Genomic DNA, 25,525 nt, shown 5'->3' on the forward strand with positions numbered 1-25,525 from the left:
ACTGAGGGTAAAACTTAGGGGCATGTGACAAAGGATCTAAATCAGGGGTAGGCAACCTGCGGCCCGCGGGCCGGATGCGGCCCGGCGAGGCCTTGGGACCGGCCCTGGCCCAGTCCTGCCGCCAGGGCCTTTGGCCTCTCACGCGCAGGGCAATTGTCTATAGAATCTCAGAAACATGCATTTATATTAACATTTTTTAAAAAATCAGCAAATTTTTTCACGTGTCCTCCACTTTTTAAAAAAAAGTGTCCACCATTTGAAAATTTTGTCCTACATTTGTCCCGGTTTATTTATTTATTTAAATTTTTTAAAAATTATTTAATTGTTTATTTTTTGGCTTTGGCCCCCCAGTTGTCTGAGGGACAGCAACCCGGCCCCCGGCTCAAAAAGGTTGCCTACCCCTGATCTAAATGCTGAAGCAAGGAAAACAATGCCAAACAACGTACAAAATTCCAGCAGGCCCAACTGTTTGTGCTCATCCTAAAGACTGAATGGACGAGAGAATAGAGGGGGTTAGGGTCAATGCTTCCAGGACAGATTGTGCTCTTGCTTTTCACCAGGGCATAGTTCCTTTTGAAATAAGAGTTAAAGTATATAGTACAGTGCGCTTGTGGGGGTGGGGTCCCCCACATAAGAGAAGGGACCACTCTACTTCTATTGACCTGTGGATAAGTTGACTCAGGTTTTTGGGGTAAATTTTTTGACTAAAATTTCTAGACTTATACATGAGTATATGCAGTAGATCCACTGCATTTATTGCAGGGGTACATCAAATGTCTATCATCAAGCCACATTTATGGCTCATTTTTTGTGTCCCATGGGTAAAAACATTTTTGCCAAATAATTTCAAAATTGTTTTGACTTCAAATTACTCCAAATGCTATCTGGGAACATTTTAACCATGTGTTTGGCCCCATCCAGGCCAATTTAGGCTCAGGAGAAAACTTCTGTTCACTTCTTGTTGTTACCTCTTTTGGGCCTAAAGTGGCTACCCCCACCCCCAAAATAACGAAAGTGCCTCCATGACCCATACAGGCTTTTGTGGGGCAAACATAATTTTATGGGGGGTGCAGTAGGGGCTACAGCCCTCCAAGGTCTCTTGTGGGGCAAATCTGGCTTCCTAGCCTTCCATAGCTATCCAGGATTTAACTATGTGCTGATTCACTATTCAAAAATTAATTGTTTCTGTTATACTTTGGGATAAACCAGTAGACAATTACCTCTGCTCTCAGAGGCAGTCTCCCTATCAGTATCATTGCTGTAGAGAACAAAAGCAGGAGGGCATTACTGTAACAAGTCTTATTTGTAGATGCTTTGAGGCACTTTGCTAGCTATGGTGGGAAGAAATAGCTTATTTAGAGTATTCTTATGTTCTTGCATCATGTTTTCCATTATACATTGAAAACAATTTATGTATGAACATGCATACTTAGTTTGCAACATAGAGTCATATGGTGAAAATTATATTAACCAAAATTATAATTGGTTGATTTAGTATTTGAATTGCCTGCTGAACTTCTAGTTCTCAACTCCTAGAGCAGAGATGCTCCTCCAGATGTTGTTTGACTGCTTGTTTCAGCAGCTCTAGCCAGCATAGCCAAGGGGTGAAAGAGTCTGGGACTTGCAGCCCAACAATATACAGAGGGCCACAAGATTCCCACCCTTATCCTAGGGGCTTTCTTTTAAGTGCACCCATGAAAATGGCAGTAAACTTTAATAGAACCGAGCCCAACCTAGTGTTTGTTTCCCAGTGATATTGGTCATCTTGAACCAGATCTGAGTGGTTAATTTGAATGTGGAGATATATTTATTTCTTCTGATCCAAAGCTGAATTTAGAGGCACCTTTGGCAATTCCACTGTATCTTTCTAGATTCTCCGAATGAAGCAATTATGATAAATCTCTACAAGTTCTTTAGCTATAAATAAATATGGCAAAATAATTAAAATATTCTGCCCATTGTTAAGCATTCTATGGAGGATGCTTTTTTAAAAAAATATTGCATCCTAGAACATCACAGTGTTTAATAGAAATTGCTTATTTTTAAAAAAAGGACTTTGGAAAGGCTGTTAATGCTTTCATAGCTGTTTTTCTTAAGAGATGCTGCAGAGGAAAACAATCAGGAAGGATGCCTTGGCCTACTGTGTGTTAGCTTGCATGATTATTGCTGCTAAGATGATGATCTTCATTTGTCACTCCAGTTCCAAAACTCTTCCACTCCACTCTATACCCCAGACCTCATTCTGCGGTGGCATGAAATACCAGGTTAGCAAACAAACAACTCATGCCAAGACGTTTGGCAGCTCAGATACTCTTTGCTTATGCTGCAAAGTATTGCAACAAATGTCATGTATAAAAACACATGTTCCAGGCTAGCCTTTTGCCAGCCATGAAGATGCCACCCACATCTTGGCAGCTTTCCCCTTGCTTGTCAAACTGACGTTGTTACAAAGATTTGAGGATTTCCTGCAAATGACTTTATTTCTGTGAAAGGATCTTGTCGCTTCCAGCCAACTCACGGCTGTTGCTCTAGCAATCTGCCAAAGGGAAGAGCCTAGGAGGATGGGAGTGGGTGGATGCAGGTGGAGTCTAGCTTTTTAAAGAAAAGAGGATCTAGTATATGGGTGTGAAAGCTTTCAGACTGAAAGCAACGTGTGTGTGTATTTTCAGATTGGAAGCTAGATGCTGCAATAGCATAACCCAGGGAGTATTTTCCAAACAGTAGCAGTGCATGTAAACCCCAAGATTAGTTTTTCCAAAAGAAATCTCTCTGAAACTCCTCCTGCTAGAAAAGAAATTGGGCTAAAGCTATTACAATCTTAGATAACTGGGGTTGGCAGCAGGTGAAAGAGTGCTCAAGGCAACATTGTGGGTGGCTTTGGAGTGAACCCATGACCTGTCTCTTGTATGTTTAAATGAATGTATCTGTTTTGCACATGTACACTGGTGTAGACAAATGAAAATTGATGTAGCATACAGTGGAGAACTATGAACTGGGCTGTTTCCATTTCAGTTCTTGGTATTTGTTGTTGTATGCCTTCAATGTCTAGTCATAACTGACTGTAGGGGGCTTAGCTCATCTCCATTACTAAGCCAAAGAGCCAGCATTGTCCAAGGAAGAATAGATGAATTTGTAGTTTTACTTTTCTGCCATATTCTCAAAGATCTTGAGTAAACCTTGTACATTTAAAACACGTAAGTGGACCACAGGAGATTCTAATCAAGAAAGAAGAAGACTGCAAGACCACTAAACCTTATTCCTGCAGTGAACAGTACAACCTTATGTCGTGCAAAATATAATCCAGGTAGACTGCAGACCTTATATTTGCCAGAGAGTGGTGGCAATGGAGCATTTGGTCCTTCTGTTCCAAAGGGAGACCTTGTTGTTCTGATAAATTCTAGTTTTTACTGAAACCCTTGGAGCAGAAGTGAGCAATACTCAGCTTGGAAACCTTGGAAGCATGGTGAATACACATCAAAAACGGTTTTCTGGCTTGGCCGTATGTTTTGGAAAGGAAGGAAACAAACTGTTCTTGTGGTCAACAGGGCTATATGCTGAAGAATGGTGCTCTGGCGTCCTCTCTACAGTAAAGAGCCACCACAGCTGTTGCCAGATTTGAGCAAGAGCATCAGTAGCAGACACCTATCATGACCCCAGTTGTGGTGGCTGCTGAACTACATTGATGGTATGCACACACAATGGTCACAAACCAGTTGATTGTAGGGTTGTTTTAGACAACTCCTTCACCCATCCACCGGGAAGTTTCCCTCAGTGCTAGAGCTCTGTGTTAATGCTCTTAACGTGGGGAACTGATTTATGGAGCAGTGTGCATGATCACTCCAATAAAAGTCCAATTATATCACTGTGTGCAGCGGGGGAGAGTACATCCTTATACATAGATGCAAAAAGATATGTAGGACAAATTCATGTTGAATCCTCTAACTACAGGACTAGCAGAGAAGAATACATTTCTCCTTTAATACAAGGAGACTTATGCTGTCAAAACCAAGAGTTCTGCATCTTCGTGCCTGTTTTTTGCTTGCCCAAGATAACAGCAAACACCTCAGTTTATTGAAACAAACCTTTCCCTAAGGGTTTATTTAAAAAAAAAACAACCTTTCCAGCAATGTGCATAATCCTTTCAAATAGATGACAGGGTCAGACGGCTGGCACATCCTTCCTTTAGACTCTCTTTCACTGTAAAGCAATTTTGACTGACTGAACTGATGACTCCTTAAGCCTGATTAATTTTTTTCATCATCTTTTGAATATGGAGCATGGCAACCTCCCATTCAAGGACTCACTAAATCTATTCATGTCAGGTTCCATCATTTTCTGCTACATCACCCCTTGCCTTTGATGGGTTTGGCTGAAACCTGGAAATGTAGTATTTCTGCAGGAGATAGGTTATGAAAGAAAGTAACACTAACAGTGCTGCTAATTGGAATGAGACATGACCCAGATTGATTTTATTCGGCATTCTCTTGCACTTACTTTCTTCTGTTGTTTCCCATGCACCTAACTAGGTAAAGACTGGCTCTTAAGATAGTTATAATGTTATTCATGCACAAACCCTCCTCCTTGATTACTTGGTCTGCTTATATCCCATCAGCTAGCCTTCTCTGATAGCAACATAGGTATAGATGTATGGATAACAATACTTGGTTGCCCATAGTTTAACTTGTGATGCATAGATCGGCTTTGTAGCCTGGGGTCAGGCATTTAACAAATTCATGTTTTTGTCCAAAAGATTCCACCCACCCCTTCTTATATAAAACCATTAAGTCCAGAGTCTAAAATTACCTCATCTCACCCTAGTTGAGATGAAACCAAAAAGGGAAAAGGAGTATATGTATTTGTTTTTCATGTTGCTTGTGTGTTTGCCCCTCAGCCATGGTTATTTGTTTTACCTTAAGTGAGAGGACATTTGTCTGGTTTTCAACACAGTGTGACAATATTGCAGCAAAGAATTTAAAACCAGGCTGGTTCCCTGACATTAAGAGCCAATGTCATGTAGTGGTTTGTGTGTTGACCAGAGCCCAGGCAGTCCAGGGTTCGAATCCTAACTCAGCCATGGAAACCCACTGGATGATCTTGGACAAGTCACACTCTTTCAGCCTAAGAGGAAGGCAATGGCAAATCTTTTTTGAACAAATATTGCCAAGAAATAGCTTTTTGTGGGGTTTTCGGGCTATGTGGCCATGTTCTAGAAGAGTTTCTTCCTGATGTTTCACCAGCATCTGTGGCTGGCATCTTCAGAGAATGCTAAGGTATTCTCCAGGCAAGCATTCACTGAAGATGCCAGCTACAGATGCTGGTGAAACATCAGGAATAAACTCTTCTAGAACATGGCCACATAGCCCGAAAACCCCACAAAAAACTATGGATGCCGGCCATGAAAGCCTTCGACTCCACATTGCCAAGAAAACCCCATGATAGATTCTCCTTAGGGTTGCTCTATGTTGGAAATGCATTGCAGACACACACCACATATTTCTACATAGTCTTGGGGACCAGGCAGTGTTCATTCTCACTGGTAGCATTGTGCTGGAAACTAGGCAAGCATCCCAGTGTTGCCTAGGCAACTGAGAAATGCTCACTTTCTTCTGGGAAGGATCAGCATGGCAGTTTCCTAGGCAACATGGGGATTCTCTCTCTCTCTTTCGTCTTCTCCTGTACTGTCAGGCTGCAACCAGTGCATGGAATTCCCAAACCACTAATAACGTTTGGAAATAATGGATTACTTGTAATTAATTTGTCTTTGCAATTAAAAAAAGGTATAACTTCAATTTCTATTGTAACTGTTCAAGGAGAATCTCACTCTATAACTTCAGTTACTTTTGTACTCTGGGGTTTGTAGCCTCAGTTAATGGTGGAGGAGGACTGTATCACATAGTTGTTTCTAACCCATGCTGTGTCTCATGGGGTATTGAGGCACCAGTGAAGATGAGAGGAGAGTGTGCTTTGTATCACTGGCCAGGAGCTTATGATTTTCTGGTGTACATCTTTTTTCCCGCTTTTGCTTGTGAATAAAACTGTGAAAGTTGCAGAGCTGTTTCAAATTAACCAGAATCCCGCTTTTCATAAATGTTCTTCACAAGCTTGTAATGTTTTCTTTCTTTCTTGCTGCCAATGACAGTAGCACTGTTGTGAGCTTGTGGGATTGGACATCACTGGTCTGGCACAGTTCCTTTGCTAGACAAATAGAGGCAAAGTGTTTGCCACAGAATCACATTGTTAGCTGACTGCTTCTTAAAACACAGCTGTCAGAGAAGGAGCCAAACCTATTCCCCTCTTAGCTAAGGGTGAAATAGTCAAGGATTTTGCATTTTAAAAGAGAAATAGGCATTAATTTAAGCCAGAGACCTGATGCCTGACCACTAATATTAGCAAGATGTTTTTCCCTAAACAACTGATGAGGAAACAAATCCAAACAAAAATCCATCAGTGATACCTTTATTGGCCAACTGAAATGCACAATATACTTGTTGCAAGGCTTCAAAGGTCCATGGGCTCCATCAGGCAAAATGTTACAAACCAAACAGGAGAAAAAAACAATTGGAGATGTTCGTCAGATGCCTGCATGTTGTTTTAGTCTTTAGTAATTTCTTTCTCATTTGTGGCTTCTATTTACGAAGTCTAAAACATTTTGGATTTGCCTTCTATTATTGTTCTTTAAAAATACTTCTTCTCTTTTTTGTGGTGGTGGATCTTTAAGGAGCGGATCGTTTTTATGACAACATTGAAGATATGATTGGCTACCGGCCATGGCCCCTAGTTAAATTCTGCTGGCTTTTCTTAACACCTGCGGTTTGTCTGGTAAGTACATTGTATCTTCTGTCTCATCATGTAGGGTGCATTTATACTGTAGACATAATGCAGTTTGACACCATTTTAAGTGCTGTAGCTCCAGCCTAAGGAATTCTGGGATTTGTAGTTCTACAACATTTTCATCTTTCTTTGCCAAAGAGTGCTGGTGTCTCACCAAACTACAAATCCTAGGATTCTGTAAGATGGAGCCATGACAGTTAAAGTGGTGCACAACTGCTTTATTTCTACAGTGTAGGTGCATCCTGAATTAATCTAGACCTCTCGCAATCAAATGTTCAACTTAGAGTTAGCATTCCTATAAGGACTCCTCTCCTGCCAGTGGCTGTTGTGGCTCCCCTGGCAGTGGGGAGATAGTAATAAGGTATTAGAGGGAACATTGAAACTGCTCAATTTTTTAAATCTGAACTCTCAAGGAGCTATCTGAACACATGCCTTAAAATAGATGCAACATTTTGGATAATTCTTTCAAAGTCCAGAAAACCCAGGGCAAATTCCCCACCCACTGACATGGGAGACAGCAGCTTTCACTTCTATCTGTCACAGCAAATTTTGTGACAATGTGATTCAGGATCCAACTTAGGGATAATTATAATGCATGTAAAATTGTGAATGGGATCAGCCCTTCACTTTCCAGCTCTTCTGCTATTCAAACTTTAATCTGATCTGGGTGGATTAAAAGCCCACCTCCTCTCCACTTACCTGTTTTGGCACTAAGAGGAACTGCTTTTCTTCCTCACCCGCCTTTCTGCATTGCATAATACAACTGTTGTATTTCTGTCCCACTTTTCCAGTTTGTGAGTTGGTCACACTGACTTCCAGTTAAACACTTGAAATGAGGAAGTAACAATACAACAATGCATTGAGTGAAAACAAATAAAATATGCAAGTAAAAACTGAATAAACTCTAATGAACTCACTGCTGAATCAGAAGTCAGAATTTATAAGAATGAGAATGTCTTACAAAAACCAGATAAATGATTAGAAGTAGACATTAACAATCACTGAATAGAGGGAAGATATGGAATAATATAAGAATATGTTGAATTATAAAATTGTTGTAATTCATTTATTTGATTGCAGTGTACTAGTACAAAAAAGAAAAGAAAAGAGGAAGTAACAGAAATATTTAAAGCACAGCAGATGAAACAGTCAAGTAAAAAAATAAAATAAAATGAAGGAGTACCAAATGCCAAAGATAGGTAAAATATCAGTCAAGTTGATTTGTTCCAGAAATACATTCAGTCCCAGGCATCTCCAAAGGTTCTTTCAATGCTAGATACTAACACACATTTCTGTTATAGCATAAGCTTTATTGATGGTAAATGATGCTACAGATGGTGCACAGCAGAGAAGCATTGTAGCCCTTTGGCTGATGGGGCCCAGCACCCCTCTCAACAAATGGCAGAACTGGGCCCCCAGATAAAATCTGTCCAGTCTGTCCTTTGGCTGACAGTCAAATCCCCCATAAAGGGCCATTGGGCTGGGGTGAACCCCCATGGAAGAGGCCCACCCACGAGTTATATAGTGCAGAACTAAACAAAAGAAAATCAAAGTGTGCACGTGTGACCCAATTCCTCCAGTAGCTATGAGAACTGTGCAAGCCCATTAACAGAGAGAAAAAAATCACTCCCTCACTTAGTTCTCTGCCTTCATATCTTTTCCCACCTTCAGACTACAAAGCCAATGTAAAAAATATTCAGCAAGGTTACCAATACAAGTTAGCCACTTATGTTTGGGCATAAGGCTAACAAGGATTCTGAAATTCATCTGCTTGTTGGCAGAGGTCCAGCTTGCTACTCAAGCTGTACAATAGGATACAACAAAAGGACATGAGGTAGATCTGAAACACCTCTGTTATAGGACATGGGTGAATGACAGTGAAAACCATTATTTGTGCACAGCAGTATAGACCTCATACATTGCTACTAGCTACCCTATTGTAGATGATGAGATGCAACAAAAGGTTTCTTTCAGCAAACAGGACAAAGTCATGTTGGAAGAGGTTGTCTTTTAAATACCCAAGATCCAAGTATTTAGGACCTTGATATTTAAGATGACATATATATTTTGGAATAGGCTAGGAAAAGGCACTTATGAAACAGTAACTAAGCAGTCAGTGTCAAGGGAGGAGCTTGGCTTTCTGCCTTGACCTGGTCAATAGAGCTGTAATTGCTATCTGCTGTGCTTCAGGTTCTGGAGCCAACCACTGATTTCAGGACCTCAGTTTTGAGCTTTATAGTCAGGTACAGCTCCCTGCGATCCAATTCAGCTTTTGGCATGCTATTACACAAGTTCAAAAAGCACTATTTAAATGGAAACTGAAATTAAATCTGGGCTAAATCCTGTTTTCATTAGTGGATCCTTACAACCATCTCCTCATGGTCTGACATGACAGAAGTTCAGCAGGGATTGTCTTTTTTTTCATAGCCAAAACAGTTGCACTAAGAGGATCTGAATTAAATATAGAGCTCTGTGCTCTTCTCATGAATTATCTCCTTATACATGTTTCTAATTTCCCACTTATCACAGCTGTCATGCTGTCTGCTCTTGTCTTCTTTAGGCAACCTTCCTGTTTTCACTCATTAGATACACACCACTAAGATATAACAACTTATATGAGTATCCATCATGGGGTATTGCTGTGGGTTGGCTGATGGCACTGTCCTCTATGATCTGCATTCCATTCTACGTCATCTTCATCCTCTTGAAAACCAGAGGTTCATTCAAACAGGTAAAAAAAGGGTGAAACAGGACATAGCATGGTTGTCCATTAATTGCCAGAAGAGTATGTTGATGTGTGATTTCAGACAGATTTGTAATATAGAAACTCAGAAAGGCATTTGCTTTCTGTGATTCAGGATCATTTTATTTCTGTGACATCATTAATCATGCAGTAATATCTAAGTATTAGTCATGTATCATCTGTGATGTCACATCAGTGGTATCAGTTTTCCCCATCTTCCCAATGGGAGAAAGATACATACATCTCCTTCACATTGTGAGATACATGGATAGGGTGTAACCACACTGCAAAATTAAAGCAGTTTGATATTACTTTAAGTAACATGACATATCCTACATAATCCTGGGATTTATAGCTTGGTGAAGTATTCAGCCTGGTCTGTCAGAGCGCTCTGGTGTCTCATCGAACTACAAACCCCAGGATTCTGTAGGATTGGGTCATGGCAGTTAAACGGGTATCAAACTGCTTTAATTCTGCCATGTGGCTACACCCATGGGATGAAGGTAAGATTTAACAGCAGTTGTTCCAGATAAAGGACTGAATTCTTGGTTTCTATCTAACTACAGAAGCTCCAAACTTAATTCTTTAGTCATCTTATTAACACGTTGAAAAGCATTCTTGCTTTGGAATGCATCCTGTTCCCAATCAACAACAAACTGCAACTATTTTGGTCACCTTAAATAATAAATAAATAAAGTTTATTCTTATACCCCGCCTTTCTGCTGCAGCAATCAAGGCGGCTTACATTAGAGTATGTTGGAATAATAATACTTTCAATAAATAAATTGACCCACTCCCCCTTTGAAACAGGATTAAATACAATACAGTTTAAAAATTAAACCTGTTCAAATGACAGCAATTTTCTAGTAGAGGCAGTGGTTACATAAAGTAGGGAGAGTAGAGAAATTAGATTGAACTATTCTGAGAAGGCCTGCCAGAAGAGATCCGTCTTGACAGCTTTTTTGAAGCTGTCTAGATTGGTTATTTGATGGATCTCCTCCAGCAAGGCGTTCTATAGTCTGGGAGCAGCAGCAGAGAACATCCTCTGTGAGGTTGCCATTAATCTGGTTTTTATAGGTTGCAATAAATTCCTCCCAGAGGACCTGAAGGTGCAAGGCGGATTGTATGAAAGTAGGTGATCCCTTATATAGGTAGGGCTTTAAATGTAGGCAATCTCTTATATATGTAGGGCTTTAAAGGTAATCACCAATACCCAATACTGCACCCGGAAACCAATAGGCACCCAGTGAAGAGATTTCAGAACAGGTGTAATATGATCACTTCTAGTTTTACCAGTGATCAGCCTGGCTGCCATGTTTTGTACTAACTTTAGTTTCCAGATTAGGTTCAAGGGTAGCTCTATGTAGAGTGCATTGCAAAAATTGAGCCATGAGGTTACCAGTGCATGCACTACAGTTTCTAGGTCCCTTACTTCCAGGAAAGGGCACAATTGGCATATCAGCTGTAGCTGATAACAGGTGCTCCTGACTGTCACATGCACTCGATTTATCATGTGAAGCAACTGGCCTTGAATTTTGTTTGGCAGTGACATCATTTCAAAAAGAGGTAGAGAGGACTAGTATATCTGGAGAGGAAAAGACCACTAAACAACATTGATTCAGTTTAGCTATCACACCAAATTTTTGATAAACAAAGCTTAACTGTGATTTAGTTCATCTCTGAATTGACAGACTATGAACTGCAGTTTGTTGGCAAATTAGAACTGAAAACCATGGTTTGAAGTTGATTGAAAAACCATAGTCCATGCCAACTGTGGTTTGGCGTAATGTCCAAATCTACAAACCTATTGCTCTGCTTCTAAAGACTGAAGTACTAATCAGATGAAAACAACCAAGCAATTTTAATTGTGATTTTTCTCTATATTTGGATGCTCAGACCTTGCTTTCAGTTTTAAAATTATGGTTGATATGAAACATAGTTTGGTGAAGTGTCTGAATTTTCTCTCAAGGGACCTACAGCTGGCCCTCCATATCCATGGATTCTTTATCCACAGAGTCAGCTATCCATGGCTTGAAAATATTTTAAAATTATATAAATTCAAAAATCAAATCTTGATTTTGCCATTTTATATAAGGGACACCATTTTACCACGCTATTGCATTTAATGGAACTTGAACACCATGGAATTTGGTATCCATGAGACTGGAGATGGGGGTTCCTGGAACCAAATCCCAGTGGATACCATGGGCCCACTGTATATTTAACTGATCATTGTTGTTTAATGAATTCTACAACTTACAATGTAACAGATATTTTTCAGATTACTAAAACAGAGTGTTATAAACATGGATTTTATGGGATGTATCTATATGTGCATCTTGGTGAAGTAATTCAAATTGCAGTGATAAAAGACTGTGGAATCTCACTCTAACACTGAAGAGATTGAACTTTTCAGAGGATGCCCTTCCCAATGCACCATCCTCTGGGAAGGTGATGTTGTGCCTGCAGGGCCCTGTTTACTGACTAGGGATTGTAACAAAATGAGAAATGACAGGCTTTATGTTGGCAGTGATTTAAATGTCCACCTGAGGTGGACAAGTTGTGAGGCAAAACCCCAGAGAGTGAAGAAAAAAGGAAGGAAGGCTTAAAACAAAACTCACAGGGGAGGAGAAGGGCAAAAACAAACAAAAATACATTGAGAAGGAAAAAGAAAAAAAATGCAGCATTATATAATAGTTGTTGGCAGTTTTCAGTTGGGTGTATACCCACAGCTACATAGCATACGACAAATTTTCATGTATGTGGTGAGAAGTGCACCTACCTGAGGGAAAGTTATCAAGCAAGTGTGAGGCTAAGGGAATGTGGTTCACTTAACAGAAAGTGAATTGTTTGTGCAGCTTTTGACAGATAGTCGACTTCTGTAGAGAGGAGAAAAAAGGTGTTTTGAGGGAATGGACTTTACCTTGGTAGCACCTTTAATACTTTGATAGGTTACCGTTCAGCTCTTTTCCAGTTGATTGAGCTAAGCAAAGAATTGTATCAGGACAAAATGCCTCATATTGGGCATATAGATAAAAGGGAATAGAATAAAATATCAAAAGAAGACTCTTAAATTATCCAATTTAAATTCATCTGTATAAAACATTTGTTAGTTAAGTCATCAGTGCAATCCTATATATGTCTACACAGATGTAAGACTCAATGAGTTCAGTGGGATTGCATAGCAACTTTTCTCAACCTGTTGCCCTCCCAACATGGTTGGATATCAGATCCCATCAACCCCACCCAGCATAACCAATGGTGAAGAATGCTGGGTCCAAAATATCTGGAAGTCACCAGGTTGGGAAAAGGGTGACTTATAGGATAGCATGCTAAAAACGATTCATTTTTTGAAGATGCCAGCCACAGATGCTAGCAAAACGTCAGGAATAAACTCTTCCAGAACATGGCAACATACCCTGAAAACCTCTAGAAAAACTATTCATTCTTTTTTATGTTTATCCCATAGCTGCCTTGAGTTCCATTTTTCCTGAAAGGTGGTATAGAAACCAAATAAATAAATAATATATTTTAACAACATGTACATCCCTTTGTACAGCGACACCATAGCTAATGCATGTTAGTACTGCCGGAGGGAGGCAAAGGTGAACTTCCTTGCGATAACCTTTTACCAAAAAAATTCCAGGATGACACAATCCAAAACAGGCAGAGGGGTGGAATTGATGGCCCTTGAGATCTCTTCCAACTCTGTGATATTATGGAAACAAAACAAGAGACAAGGACAAGGTACAAACAGACAGCTAAAAGGGTGGAACAGAGGGCAATTATAAATAGAGATATGGTCAAGGGCAAAACAAAACTAAAAGTGGGAAGCTATGCATCGGACACATTTAAAAATTAAAAGAAGGTCTGAAGCTGTGCTACACATGTTATAGGAACATGGAATGTGGGACATCAAGGGAAACTAGATAGTAAAAAAGGAAATGGATCATATAAACACAGCAGTACTAGGAGTGAGTGAGCTAAAATGGACAGGAATGAGATATTTAGAGTTGGACAACACACAGTGTTTTGCTCAGGAAATGATACAAGAGAAAGAATTGAGAAGCACTAATAGTGAGGCAAGACATAGGAAAATCAGTGAAAGGATATAACACAAAATCCGACTGAATCATGTCAGTAAGGCTTCAGAGGAATCCAGTAAACATCACCAAGTATATACACCAGCCACAGAAGCAAAAAAGAAAAAAAGGAAATTGAGAATTTCTGTGATGGAGTCCAGGATGAAATTGACAACACACTAAAACTGGATTGCATGGTAATCATAGGTGACTAGAATGGCAAATTTGGAATTAGAGCAGAATCAAAGATAGTAGGGAGATTTGGGCTCAGCTCAAGAAACAAAGCAGGAGACTGAGTGATAAAGAGTTTTGTGAGGCCAACTATCTATTCATTACATATACTTGCCTGTCTGCAGCACCTGAGCAGAGAGTGGTGGACAGAGGGTCTTAGAGATATCTTATCCACAGGATCACCATGGGTTGAGATTGACTCAAGGGCAGTTAACACCACCACAAACATATCCCATTGAAAATCTCACAGCCATTACCAGATGAAATTAGAGATGCGTGTACACCTAGGGTATTGAGAACCACAGCGGAAAGAAAACAGTGATCACAGTGGCAAACCTCACCATAGATAAGAATTATTACAGCTACTTCTGCTGCTACTACTACTAATAATGAGGCACAATCCTTTTTGCAGTCCAAGAAGCATACAATAAATGAAAGGACATTTAAAAAATAGTTCAGACTTTTTCCTTATTGCTTTTTTCTTTGAAACTGCTGCCCTTTATTCACTTCCTCATTATGAAGAATTCAGACAAATTTGCTCCTGAAAATTTGGTTGTTTTGTGTGTGTGTGTGTGTGTGTGTGTGTGTGTGAATGGCATTCTGATGTTTTTCTGAGGGGACATGCTAATATTTTTAAGGCTAGGGTTTGGCCATTGTTCCAGGTTTAATGCAATTGCACCACCAATCTGTTAAGTATGAACACTTTTAAAAAACATTCTTTGGTGTTCTAATGTGGAATTAAACATTTATTCTCCAATATATATTTTAAATTAACTTAGGTAGCTTTACTCCCCATTACTTTTCAGTAAGAGGCATTTCACACATATTTTTGCAGAACCAATGCACCCTGTAAATTTTAATTGGAGGGAGGGGAGGTGAACACACTAAATTGAGTCCACCTCTGACATGTGGATCCACCATTCTAATTCCAATGCCAGTTGCTTGTGAAACAGCCATACTTCAGTAGCATTAAATTGTCATAAGGTGGTTCCAAACAAGAATTCTGTTGTTCCATTGTTCTGCCTCATTTGTGGAATTTAATGGACTTAGAGACAGAGGATGATAGAATATTTCTAAAGTTTTCAAAGAAGTAGTAGTGAAATAGAAGTTTTTGCCCTCTCCCTTTTTACAACTTAATACAAGATGTACAGCATCTGAAGAAGTGGATTTATATCCACAAAAGGTCATGCTAAACTGAAATCCAGTTAGTCCTAAAGGTGCTACTATTTTCTTTGTTTTTCCTTGCCCTCACCCCAAGTAAAAGTATTTTTCTATTTGCAAATTGCCCCCACCATGTTTTTTCTCCAGTTTGTCCCACTTTTCACTGACCCGGAAGACCATTTTTACAATATCTTTTGATTGTTAATGCAAGGAGTGGTCCATCTGTAGGCACCCCCAGTGTGAAACATCTTAGGATAATAAAAATAAATGAAAACAACAATGAGCTAATAAGGAGAAAACAAAAACATTCACACTGGCATAGCTTGTTCAGTTCAGTTTCTTGTCTTAGCCAAAGGCCATAACAAACAGCATGGAATATAGTTAACACATACAGATGAGACAAACATTCCAAAACAAAGCAATTATACATATAAATGGAACAAATGTCCCGACCCCAAAACTATGCCAAAGAAAAAGTAGTAATTAAAACTTTAAAAATCCCTTTGGCCCAGAGCAAATCCTGAACATTATTTAATTAGAAAAAGACAAATATTGATACAAGTGGATACCAAGCAGCTTGGTGAGAAGAACTGGTTTGTGAAGAAGTTACTAAATTCTGTCAGAAATTAAATCAGGCCAGAAAAATAGTTACCCACTTTACTCTTCAACCCAAGCTTAATTACTGATACTGTTCCTGTTCCCAAAATCAATACAGCATCCCACCATTTGTTCATTTATAAAAATTTACATTATTCTTATTCTGACAACCCTTGAAGGGAATCAATTGTCTCAACAACATCTTTCAACAAAAATAACAGCTTTTTGGAAAACAATCAGCACAATAACTCATGTGCCTGGCAGCACTGACTCGGCCAAGGGTAGCAGAACAATCTCCAGATCTCCATTTCATATTTTGTTAGTTGATAAAGCTTTGATTCAAATTTAGAGTGAATGCCCAGCTGTGAAAAGTCAGTCACTAAGGAGCTATTAGGAAGCCAAGTTCTGTTACATCAGTGAAGCCTGAGGGCTGAATTCAGTTTCAGAGAAGTACTATGGGGAAAATATTCCCATTGTGGACAAAGCCAAAAGAAAAAAGGTAGCATCAAGTATAACCACATTTTTAAAAAATAAATAAATAAAAATCAAGCTCTTCCTGCCAGTAACTAAGTTTTTGGAGAGGCATTTTAACCTTTCAGAATAGTGAAAACCCATTCAAAGGCTGAAATTCTGTTGGTGACATGCATATATAACTAATATTTTGACATTGCACAAGAACGTATTCACTATCTGCTTTTGCAACATGAAACAAAACTTTCAGGAGGTAGGCGGTTTCAAGCCCACAAAGTACTGCCATGGCTGTCTCCTGATTGTGGGGTAGGGACAGGGAAGTTCATCAAATGAATGGAAGCTGAGGTGATAAACACTAATAAAGGCAAATTAAGTAGATTCTCCCTGAAAAAGTGTAAGTCTCCATTGACAGAGAAGTCTCTCTGCTATTTACTGGTATGCCTGATAAAGTATGCATTAACATTTGAGCAGGGTTGTGGAGGAAGCTATCTTAACATTGTGAATTACTCCCAGAAAGGATGAATGAATGAATGAATATATATATATATATATATATATATATATATATATGTATGTATGTATATGTATGTATATGTATATATATATGTGTGTGTGTGTGTGTGTGTATAATATCTTACAGCTAATAACAGTTCTATGAATTTCTTCTCATTTTGGAGAAGTTGAGAACAATTAGATTATAAAATCCTGTCTTGTTAATGAACACATTCCTTGTGGGTATATCATTCCAATTTGAGGCTGAATGCTTACATGTAGAATTCTAGATTTATTATGTTTAGAAGGCACTTTTTGAAATGTATCATATATCAGAGTAACTAATTAAATCCAGGAAACAATCTATAAAATTAAAAACATTTTTTTAAACTTTGCCTCTGGAACTTCAGTAATGAGAAAGACAAAAAGACAGATGTAACATTTTTGCAATCATATCTATCCTTCATATCTCTCCTCTGCAATCTCAAGGACTAGAAAAGACTACAGACTTTATAAAGCAAACAAAAAGTGGGAGTTGGAATTCTCAAGACTGGCCTAAACTTGCTGGCCTCATTCTGCTGACAGCTGGGCTAAACAAGGTTCCACAAACTAACCCCAAAGGATTAAATCACCTTAAATTTGTTATCTTGTTTGCATGCCACTTAAATCAGGCATTTACTCACAGCTAAATTTTCCAAGTGCAGATAGGACACCAAAATCCCTTTCCTGTCATTTAATCAACCTATTCATCATCACATCACCCTCCCAATCAAAATAAATAGGTTATATAGTTCTGTTTGAGTGGTGATGCTATGGTAAAGTCTTCCTTGGTAGCAGAATGTTCAATCCCAATGTGGGTATATGAAGATTGAGCTCTTTTATATATCAGAGTGGTTGAGGAGTGTGTAACGATTCCAGGACCCAAAGGGCTTGCCTGTTTTCCCTGGAAAGCAATCACACTATGGCTGAAATCCTCTTGATGTCATACATATGTGCATGTTCCTTTGTACTTAGTTCCCTGTTCTGCAATAGAAGTGCTCACTTCATGGTTGCATAAGCAGAATTCCATAACTATAACAATTTCACATGTAGTGTGCATCTGTTTCTCAGTACTTTCAGTGTCCCATTGTTTTCACTGGAATTCCAGAGAGGGACGCTGTATTTTTCCCATTGCAAAACAGGGCATGGCAGATACACAGTCAGTTGCACAATGTCAGTATTCAGCAGAAGGATTCAACAGAAATGAGTACATGGCTGTAGATTAGACTACACAAACATGTTGTGGGATCTCAGCCTGAGTCTACTTTCTTAAGTAAGGAAGTAATCTTTATTAAGAGAAATATACCCTTGAGACAGAAAGGTAATACAATATAATTCTAACTGGCTAATAGCCAGAGACAAGGAGCCATATATGCACCCTGTTCCTTGGAACAAAGATGTCTTCTTCTCTTTGGAGAATCTAGTGAAACTTGAGAAGAAATAGGAAAGAGGATGTGGAGAACCTTACAAATAGGTCACAAGAAAAGTGAGCATTGTCTGGGAACCTGAGAAGGTCTAACTCCCTATCCACTCCTTATTTGTGCAAACACATGCAGCTTGAGCATGAGCTGAATGTAATCTTTGTCACCTCCAACATTCATTCAGGAGTTGGGTCTTACAATGAAATGAGCTGGTCAGTGGATGAGATAGTTTATCTTCCTCTCCCCCACCTCCTCCTCTTCTTCAAAATGTAAGCAGTCAACAGCAAAGCCAGAGCTAAAATGTCCCTATTGGCCCCTGGTCCTGGCTGTGCCATGTTAATGGCTGTTGCTATTGCCTGAGATATAAGTAATTTCATCTACCCTCTGCCTGAGAAGACCCTAGCTTCTAAGGTGTTCCCTTGAGCAAATTCAAGGCTCTGGAAAAGGAAGAATAATTTCTGCATCCTTTTCAGGAACTTCAGATGAGAAAAAAATTGCTGCTGGGTCATCTGAGGTTTTGTGTCCTTAGTGTAGCAGCAACAGACAGCACTTGTCTGCTGGCTTGGGGCCCCTACTTACTGGAGATGGATTGGAGGAGGTAGCAATGGACTGGTCTGAGACCCTGTGGCCTTTGGAAAGAGTGACTTATATACAACCTGTAACCAGTGGCAGCTAGTGGTTTCCATTTCAGTGGGGTAGGAAATCTGCACCAGGTTTCCATCTGAATAAGGGAGATGTCCAGGGTGCTGAACACTATCATTAAAATTGGTTCAGTAGTTTGGAAAGCATCTTTAAATATCAGGTTAATAGCCAGAGTAGGTTAACAATTTCATTGGCTGCATCTGCACTGCAGAAATAATGCAGTTTGACACCACGTTAACTGCCATGGCTCAGTGCTATGGAATTCTGGGAACTGTAGCTTGTTCTGGCACCAGACATTTCTGACAGAGAAGGCTAAATGCCTCACAAAACCACAATTCTCAGAATTCCAATGGTGTCAAAATACATTATTTCTGCAGTGTGGATGCAATCATTGACACAAACCACTACTCCCTGCACCCTGTGACACAGAGGCTTAACGCTAGCGCTCAGGTTACTTGTTGCTGCTGCTTGAAAGTATGTTTGCATACTGAAGATCGAGTTCATTTTTGAAGGGGGAAAAAACATTATATGCACACTTGAGAACTACAGAATTTATTGAGTGACCAAAAATGGGAGTTTGGATTTGAAGAGCTAGAAATCCGTTTTCCCTCAAGATTTTAATCTGTGCAGTAGCCATCACTGAACAATTCATTAAGCCCTTATGAAGAGATACAACTGTCTCAATAAATGTGGTTAAGTCTTGAAGGTGCCACAGGATTGTTCTTGTTCTTCCTAATCCTATAGGTCAGCCATCAAAGCCTCTATCAATTCATCTGTAAGTATTTCTGTTGTTTATTATGTGCTTATTACAGTATGTCAACAAAAAGGAAGCCTAAAGGCAAAACAGATCAGAATGTTAAGTTGTTTCTCCTTTGCTCTTTTAGATGGGTATAGCAATAAACATTCATTAGGAAATGGCATGGATTAGCTCTTGGAATGCCTTTGCCCACAGCAATGGATGAGGATTGCTATTGGGTGTCAGTTTGTTTAACAGTTTAATTAACAAAGACAATGTCTGCTTTCCTTCCGGTCTTTCCATAGCGGTTGCACAAGCTCACTGCTGCAGCAGAGGACTTGCCCCAACCAAAGAAGCACCAGATTGCCTTCTCTGGACTGCACCCACATTCAGCCAGGGAAGTGCTCATCACAACAGAGAAAGAAACCAACTTCTAGAAATCAATGGGAATTACAACTTTACAGCCCAGAAAGGTCCCTCCTTTCTGGGCACATCTGTTTACATCTAGGATAAGATATTTCTCAGGCCTTCCCTACCTATCAGAAGCTGGATCACTTAAGATGGTAACATCTTCTCTTCATACTTTATGTAACAGCTGATTAGATTGGCTGGAGCAGGTCCAACACTGGGTTTTCAGAGCTAAACTAAAAGGTCTCAGTAGACAATTTTTGGAAATCATTTCTCAGCTTTTCTGAGAAATTCTTTTCTCAGTCCCCACCCCATCCTAGAAACAAAGGGAGGTGACTGCAGAATCTTCTCTAAATACTGTCCAACATTTATTATTGTAATTGTGACTGCCCTCAGATTCCAGCTCCCTCCCTCACTGAATTTCTTCAGAACTGTGGAGGATGCCAAATGGTGGCTGAGCTAACAACAAAATTGCTGATGTTGCTGTCACTTGCAGCAGTAATGAAAGACTGGGGGGGGGGGGTACAACTATGGGAAAAACCCAAGTTATGCTACTACCAGTGATGTAGTGGAGCCAGGGCTCAAAGACTCAAAGCCTTGGGACTTTTTGTTTAGTGGTGACTCTGGTATCATATGTTAACCCCTTTGGGCAACGCTGTTCGATCTGAGTTTGGCTGCAACCCCCACAATTTGTTATTAATTGCCTTCAAGTTGACTTCAACCTATGATGACCCTATGAATAAGAGACCTCCAAATCACCCTACCCTCAACCACCTTGCTCAGCTTTTGCAGATTCATGGCTGTGGCTTCTCTGATTGAATCTATCCATCTGGTATGCAATTTTCCTCTTTTCCCATTATCCTTAGATTTACTAAGCATTAATCTTTTCTAGTGAGTCCTTTCTTCTCATGATATGGCCAAACCATGACAACCTACGTTTAGTCTTCTAGGCTTGATTTGCTCTAGGATCCATTTATTGATCTTTTTGTCAGTCCACAATATTCACAGAACTCTTCCCCAGCATGACAAGAGATGAGCTGATTTTCTTCCTAGCAGCTTTTTTCACTCTCCAGCTTTCACAAGCATACATATATAGGAGGTAAAATGGATTTTCCTAGCACTGTTGTTCTGTTGTGAGTCATTTTAATCTAAATTGTTTTAAGGTGGTTTGATGTTGAATCACGAAACTTGTTACAGTTTTAAACCGCTTAGACACTGTTAGTTCAGTATGAAGTGGTATATAAATGAAGCTGTTTCTTTGTTAGGTTTACAAAAGATCTGTTTCTTGTGAGATGGAAATTGCTATAAATATTACAGATAGGTGTGTAGGTAGGTGGATAGGTAGATAGGTCAATGTAATTGCCTGCATTTCTGCACTCTTTATGAGCTTGTCACTGTAGGCACTGTCATGATCAGGACCTGTAGTTTAAAGTTTGGTACTATGTCACTGGCTTGATAATGGTGAATCCTATACCAGAGAGAGAGAGGTGAGGGGGTGTAGTGACTTGAGGGTTGGAATGTGACACAGGAGACCAAGGTTTGAATCCCTGCTCAGCCATGGAAGTACACTATGTGACCTCAGGAGTGGTGGAGTTTCCCCTTTGGAGGTTTTCAAACAAAGGCTGGATGGCAATAAGTCAGGGGTGCTTTGCTTGTGTATTCCTGCATGGCAGGGGATAGGTTTGAATGGCCCTTGGGGTATCTTCTAACTATGGCCTGGGAGAGATGGGCCAAAAGGTGCCTAGCAGCGCTGATGCTAGGAGTCAGGAGTGCGCATTACCTGCATGCTCCCAAACCCTATGGTGTATCAGTGGCAGCATCATGGCAACATCTCATCCACACAGGTCCTGCCATTTTGATGTAAAGGACACATTCATGACATGCCAGTGCCATTGCAAAAAGAACCCGGTCTTTCTGGGTTCTTTTTGGAGTGGAGGGACGCTGGGCAGTTTGGCTGCTGTGGTGTCCCTCCACTGCCAAACAGGCTGCTGCCACCCTGCCCTTTCCTGGAGGTATGTACCGGGCCTATGATTCTTCCTCTTTCAATCTAAGAGGAAGGCAAAAAAAAAAAAAAAAAAAAGCCCCTCAGAACAAATCTTGCTAAGAAAACTCCATGATAGAATTTCTTTAGGGTCACCATAAGTCAGAAACATCTTGAATGCACACAACAAGAACACAAATACTAAAACAAAACAAAACCCACATAAAAAAAAGTTTGAGATTTTTTTCTCTCTCTCTTGAAATAAGTTTCCAAGAATGGCCTCCCCTCCACACCTAGACATAGTTTCTCTGACAACAAATAAGGTGAGGAATTTTAACATGATATATTTACTCAGGTCTCATTGTTTTGACAACAGTAGACAGCCATTATGGAACTATAATACTGTACAAGGAGAGTTCACAGCTAAGAGGCTACCAGGGATCAAACCTGTGACTTCTACATGCTATACAAGTATTCTGTCACTGAACTATATACTTACCTTTATTTTTAGAGCCACTTTAGCATCATAATGCACTAACAAAAGTCTGTGTTAAAGCTGGCCAATCCAAGGCCCCTTTTGTTTCCTTAAATCTTCATCCACTGCCCCCTCCTGTCTTTTGCAACACATTTCAAACTTTTTGGAGGGCTGAATCTTGGTTTTCAGGTTTCAGGTGAACAAGTGGGGCAAAATTAGCCAATTCAACCAAATTTGCATAATCTTAAAATGCGTACTCCCTTGGCAAATTTGGTGGGCTACTTTTAAAAAAAAACTGAAAAAAGTTTGCATAGATCTGCTACAGGTGATGATTTTTGTTTTGCTTTTAAAGTTCTAACAATTCCTGTTTGGACTTCAAAATCAGTGCTGATCACTCAGCCTCTCCCATTACACAATGGCCTGGAGGAGAAGAAGGTGATAAATTGGAAGCAAGATGAGTTTGTCAGAAAAAGAACATGTCAAAACCACTTAAAATCTTTTTTTCTTTGAAACGAGACTAGTCTAGAAAGGCTGACAGTGTTTCAGCTTGAATATACCTCATTTGATACAGCTCCATGTGACATCCTTGAATTGTTGGGAAACTAAAGAAATGAGAATTGAACAGAACTGCTGTAAAATGAAATGCCAAAACTTCATTAGGGCATGTCAGGACCATGGAAGCTGAAGTTTCACCAGATGCTAACTTAGCATTTGTAACAAAACCCATGGTTTATGGTTTGTGACACCAAAGTAAGAAGTGGGAACAAAATACATGTCTGGACAAGAATAATAAATACTGTACATAAGGACCTCATTTTCCTTTCTGTTTCTCTCATAACTGCTCACCCTTCTTCAAGGTCAGTTTCACAGTTTGAAAACATTACTTTTTTGGACTACAAGCACCAGAATCTCCTAACTAGCCTGGTAGAAGGATTTGAGGAGTTGTAAAAAGAGCCCCAGAACAACACTTTGCTTGTGGGGACATTGTAGGAACTATAAAAATGATTGGTCAAAGCTGCCTGCTTCTATCAAAGGTAAGCCCATGGATGAAAAAGGCACCAATGTGGAATGGGGCCACCAGAGGGAGCTTTCATGGCACGAAACAGACACAACTGAGCCTTGCTCTGACCCAGTAGGGTAGCAAAACATTTCCATTCTTTTTACCTGGCAGAAGACTCGCTGAACAGTCATAGGATTTACTTGTAGACATTTGGGGCACACACCTGTCATAATCTTGAGCTCCCAGGTCCTTCCACCAGAGGGTTGGACAACATCTGTCTCTCTGGATGTTCTTAGACCAATGTTCCCATCAGATGAGGCTGGCATAGCCAAATCCTGAAGGATGATGGAAGTTCCAGTCCAGTGCAGTGTTCAGGGTCCCAAGCTGCCCACCTGTTCTCTCAGAAAGAGGAAAATGTCCCTAATTTTAAGGAACCATAATCCTATTCAAGGAGTGGGTACCAATGGGTACCAAAGGTGTAAAAGGGCAAATGAAATGTGTAAGGCGATATAAGTGCTGATCATGTTACCCAGCTAAGATGTGATTCATTCTGTTTGAAGGGAAACCCTTTCTACATATGACGTGTTTCCAACATGGATATAGGAACCTGTGTGTACATAGAAAATGTCCCTCTTTTGACTGTTCACCATCAGGGGAGCAGAGATAGCCCCACATATTACTGTGTGCCATTTCACATATTGCAGGTGAACTCTGGAAGGAGACTCATCAGGGAATACAAACCTTCATAGAGGTTAATCACACTTTTGTTTACAGTCTTGTGTACAGAAGATCTATCTAGGGCTGCCAACTTTTTTCCAAGTAGCTCTGTTCCTGTGCTTTTCATAGCAGCCTTATACCCAGAAATTGTTCAGGCAAAGCTGTTCCTCATCCATTTGGGTAAATTCATTCATGTTAATGCCTCCCTTGAGGAATATAAATCAACCAAGGAGTTTGGGATTGGGGCCATTTAAATAATAAATAAATAAAATCTTTATTTCTATACCCCTTTTCCATTTAGGTCAAAATTCACAAGAAATCTTTTCCAGCCCACCACATTTGGGGAAATTACTGTAGTCATGTACACAGACCCTGTTCGAATTGTGTACAGACTGCATCAGTAGGAATACCTTTGTTTTTAACAGTGGCTCTAGATTCACTCATGTGGGAATTGATGGTGGCTGCTGTGAAAAGTGTTTTTTTACAACTGAAAACTGAAAAAACAAACAAACCTTCCTTTTCTAAATGTCTCAAAGTGAGGATGTGCATGAACATTAAAAAAAGTTGGCAGCACCAATTGATTTCCAAAATATACTGAATTTTTCATAGATATATGTATACAGTATATGTATATATATATGAAACATATATGTTATAGATTATCTGTTTCATAAAGCTTTGTGCTTAAAATATATTCAATAATAAACACATTTCTTTAATAACAAGACAAGGCTGGTTTTTGCTTTGGGGTACTTGGGGGGGGCACAAGGGGAGCCATTGCTTTCTTAGAGAGAAGGGGAGATTATAGACATGTAACCTTGGGCCAAGGGAAAAACCCTCTGAGGATCATGATGAATTAATAGTTGATGGAACTTAATGGAAGGAGTGATACTTTTGAGTCATGAACTTGGACATAGCCAGTGCTTCATTTTAATAGCTAGAGAAAACCTTTGACTAATACATTACAGAAGGGCAGGTGGAGTCCATAGCTGATTTGTTGCCTCATCAGAATCGGTCACTTTGCCTTGATTTGTTGAGAGCAGCTAAAATTATAGCTGGAGGAGACCTATAATTTGCTTCTCAGCCCTAGCACAGCTGCTGGGTTAACCAGTTATGAGCTATTACATTTTGAAGAGAACAAGCTTCAGCTTGGATGACAAAGCATCTTAGGATGCACTAGGCTCAATTGCCCTAGTGTATCTTGTTAATAAAATAAAATGCAAGGGTGGCTTCCTTGTAAGCCTTTTTACAGAAACTTTGTGTACACAATTCTAACTGGGTGAACCTCTTCCTCTCAGATGTATTGACAATGTTTTGGACCCTGAGATAAAGGGATTAGATACTGCACCAGGCTGTGGTAAAAGACACGAAAAACAAGACCAGTAAAAAGTCTCACAAAAATGTAAGACCTAACAGTTTTACCCCTTCTCTGGGTGTTCTTCAGTTCATGGCAGGTGGCTTCCATATTAATGCAGTGGTGAATCTCCTCAGTTAATAG

At 39.7% G+C, this 25,525-nt stretch overlaps 1 protein-coding gene across 1 annotated transcript in view; it reads left to right on the forward strand.

Annotated features, from left to right (window-relative positions):
- The window catches only part of LOC149311735 (sodium- and chloride-dependent betaine transporter-like), a 75,420-nt gene extending 54,394 nt beyond the window's left edge, over positions 1–21,026 (forward strand). The window contains exons 13-15 of the mRNA XM_089527802.1: positions 6,719–6,819; positions 9,392–9,562; positions 19,752–21,026. Of these exons, the coding sequence (XP_089383928.1) occupies positions 6,719–6,819; positions 9,392–9,562; positions 19,752–19,883 (404 nt within the window). The 3' untranslated portion in view covers positions 19,884–21,026. The remainder of the gene's footprint in view (positions 1–6,718; positions 6,820–9,391; positions 9,563–19,751) is intronic.
- The last annotated feature ends 4,499 nt before the right edge of the window (positions 21,027–25,525 follow it).

Source organism: Sceloporus occidentalis, unplaced genomic scaffold (assembly GCF_023333645.1).
Source record: "Sceloporus occidentalis isolate IW3139 unplaced genomic scaffold, rSceOcc1.0.p SCAF_5, whole genome shotgun sequence".
NCBI lineage: Eukaryota > Metazoa > Chordata > Lepidosauria > Squamata > Phrynosomatidae > Sceloporus > Sceloporus occidentalis.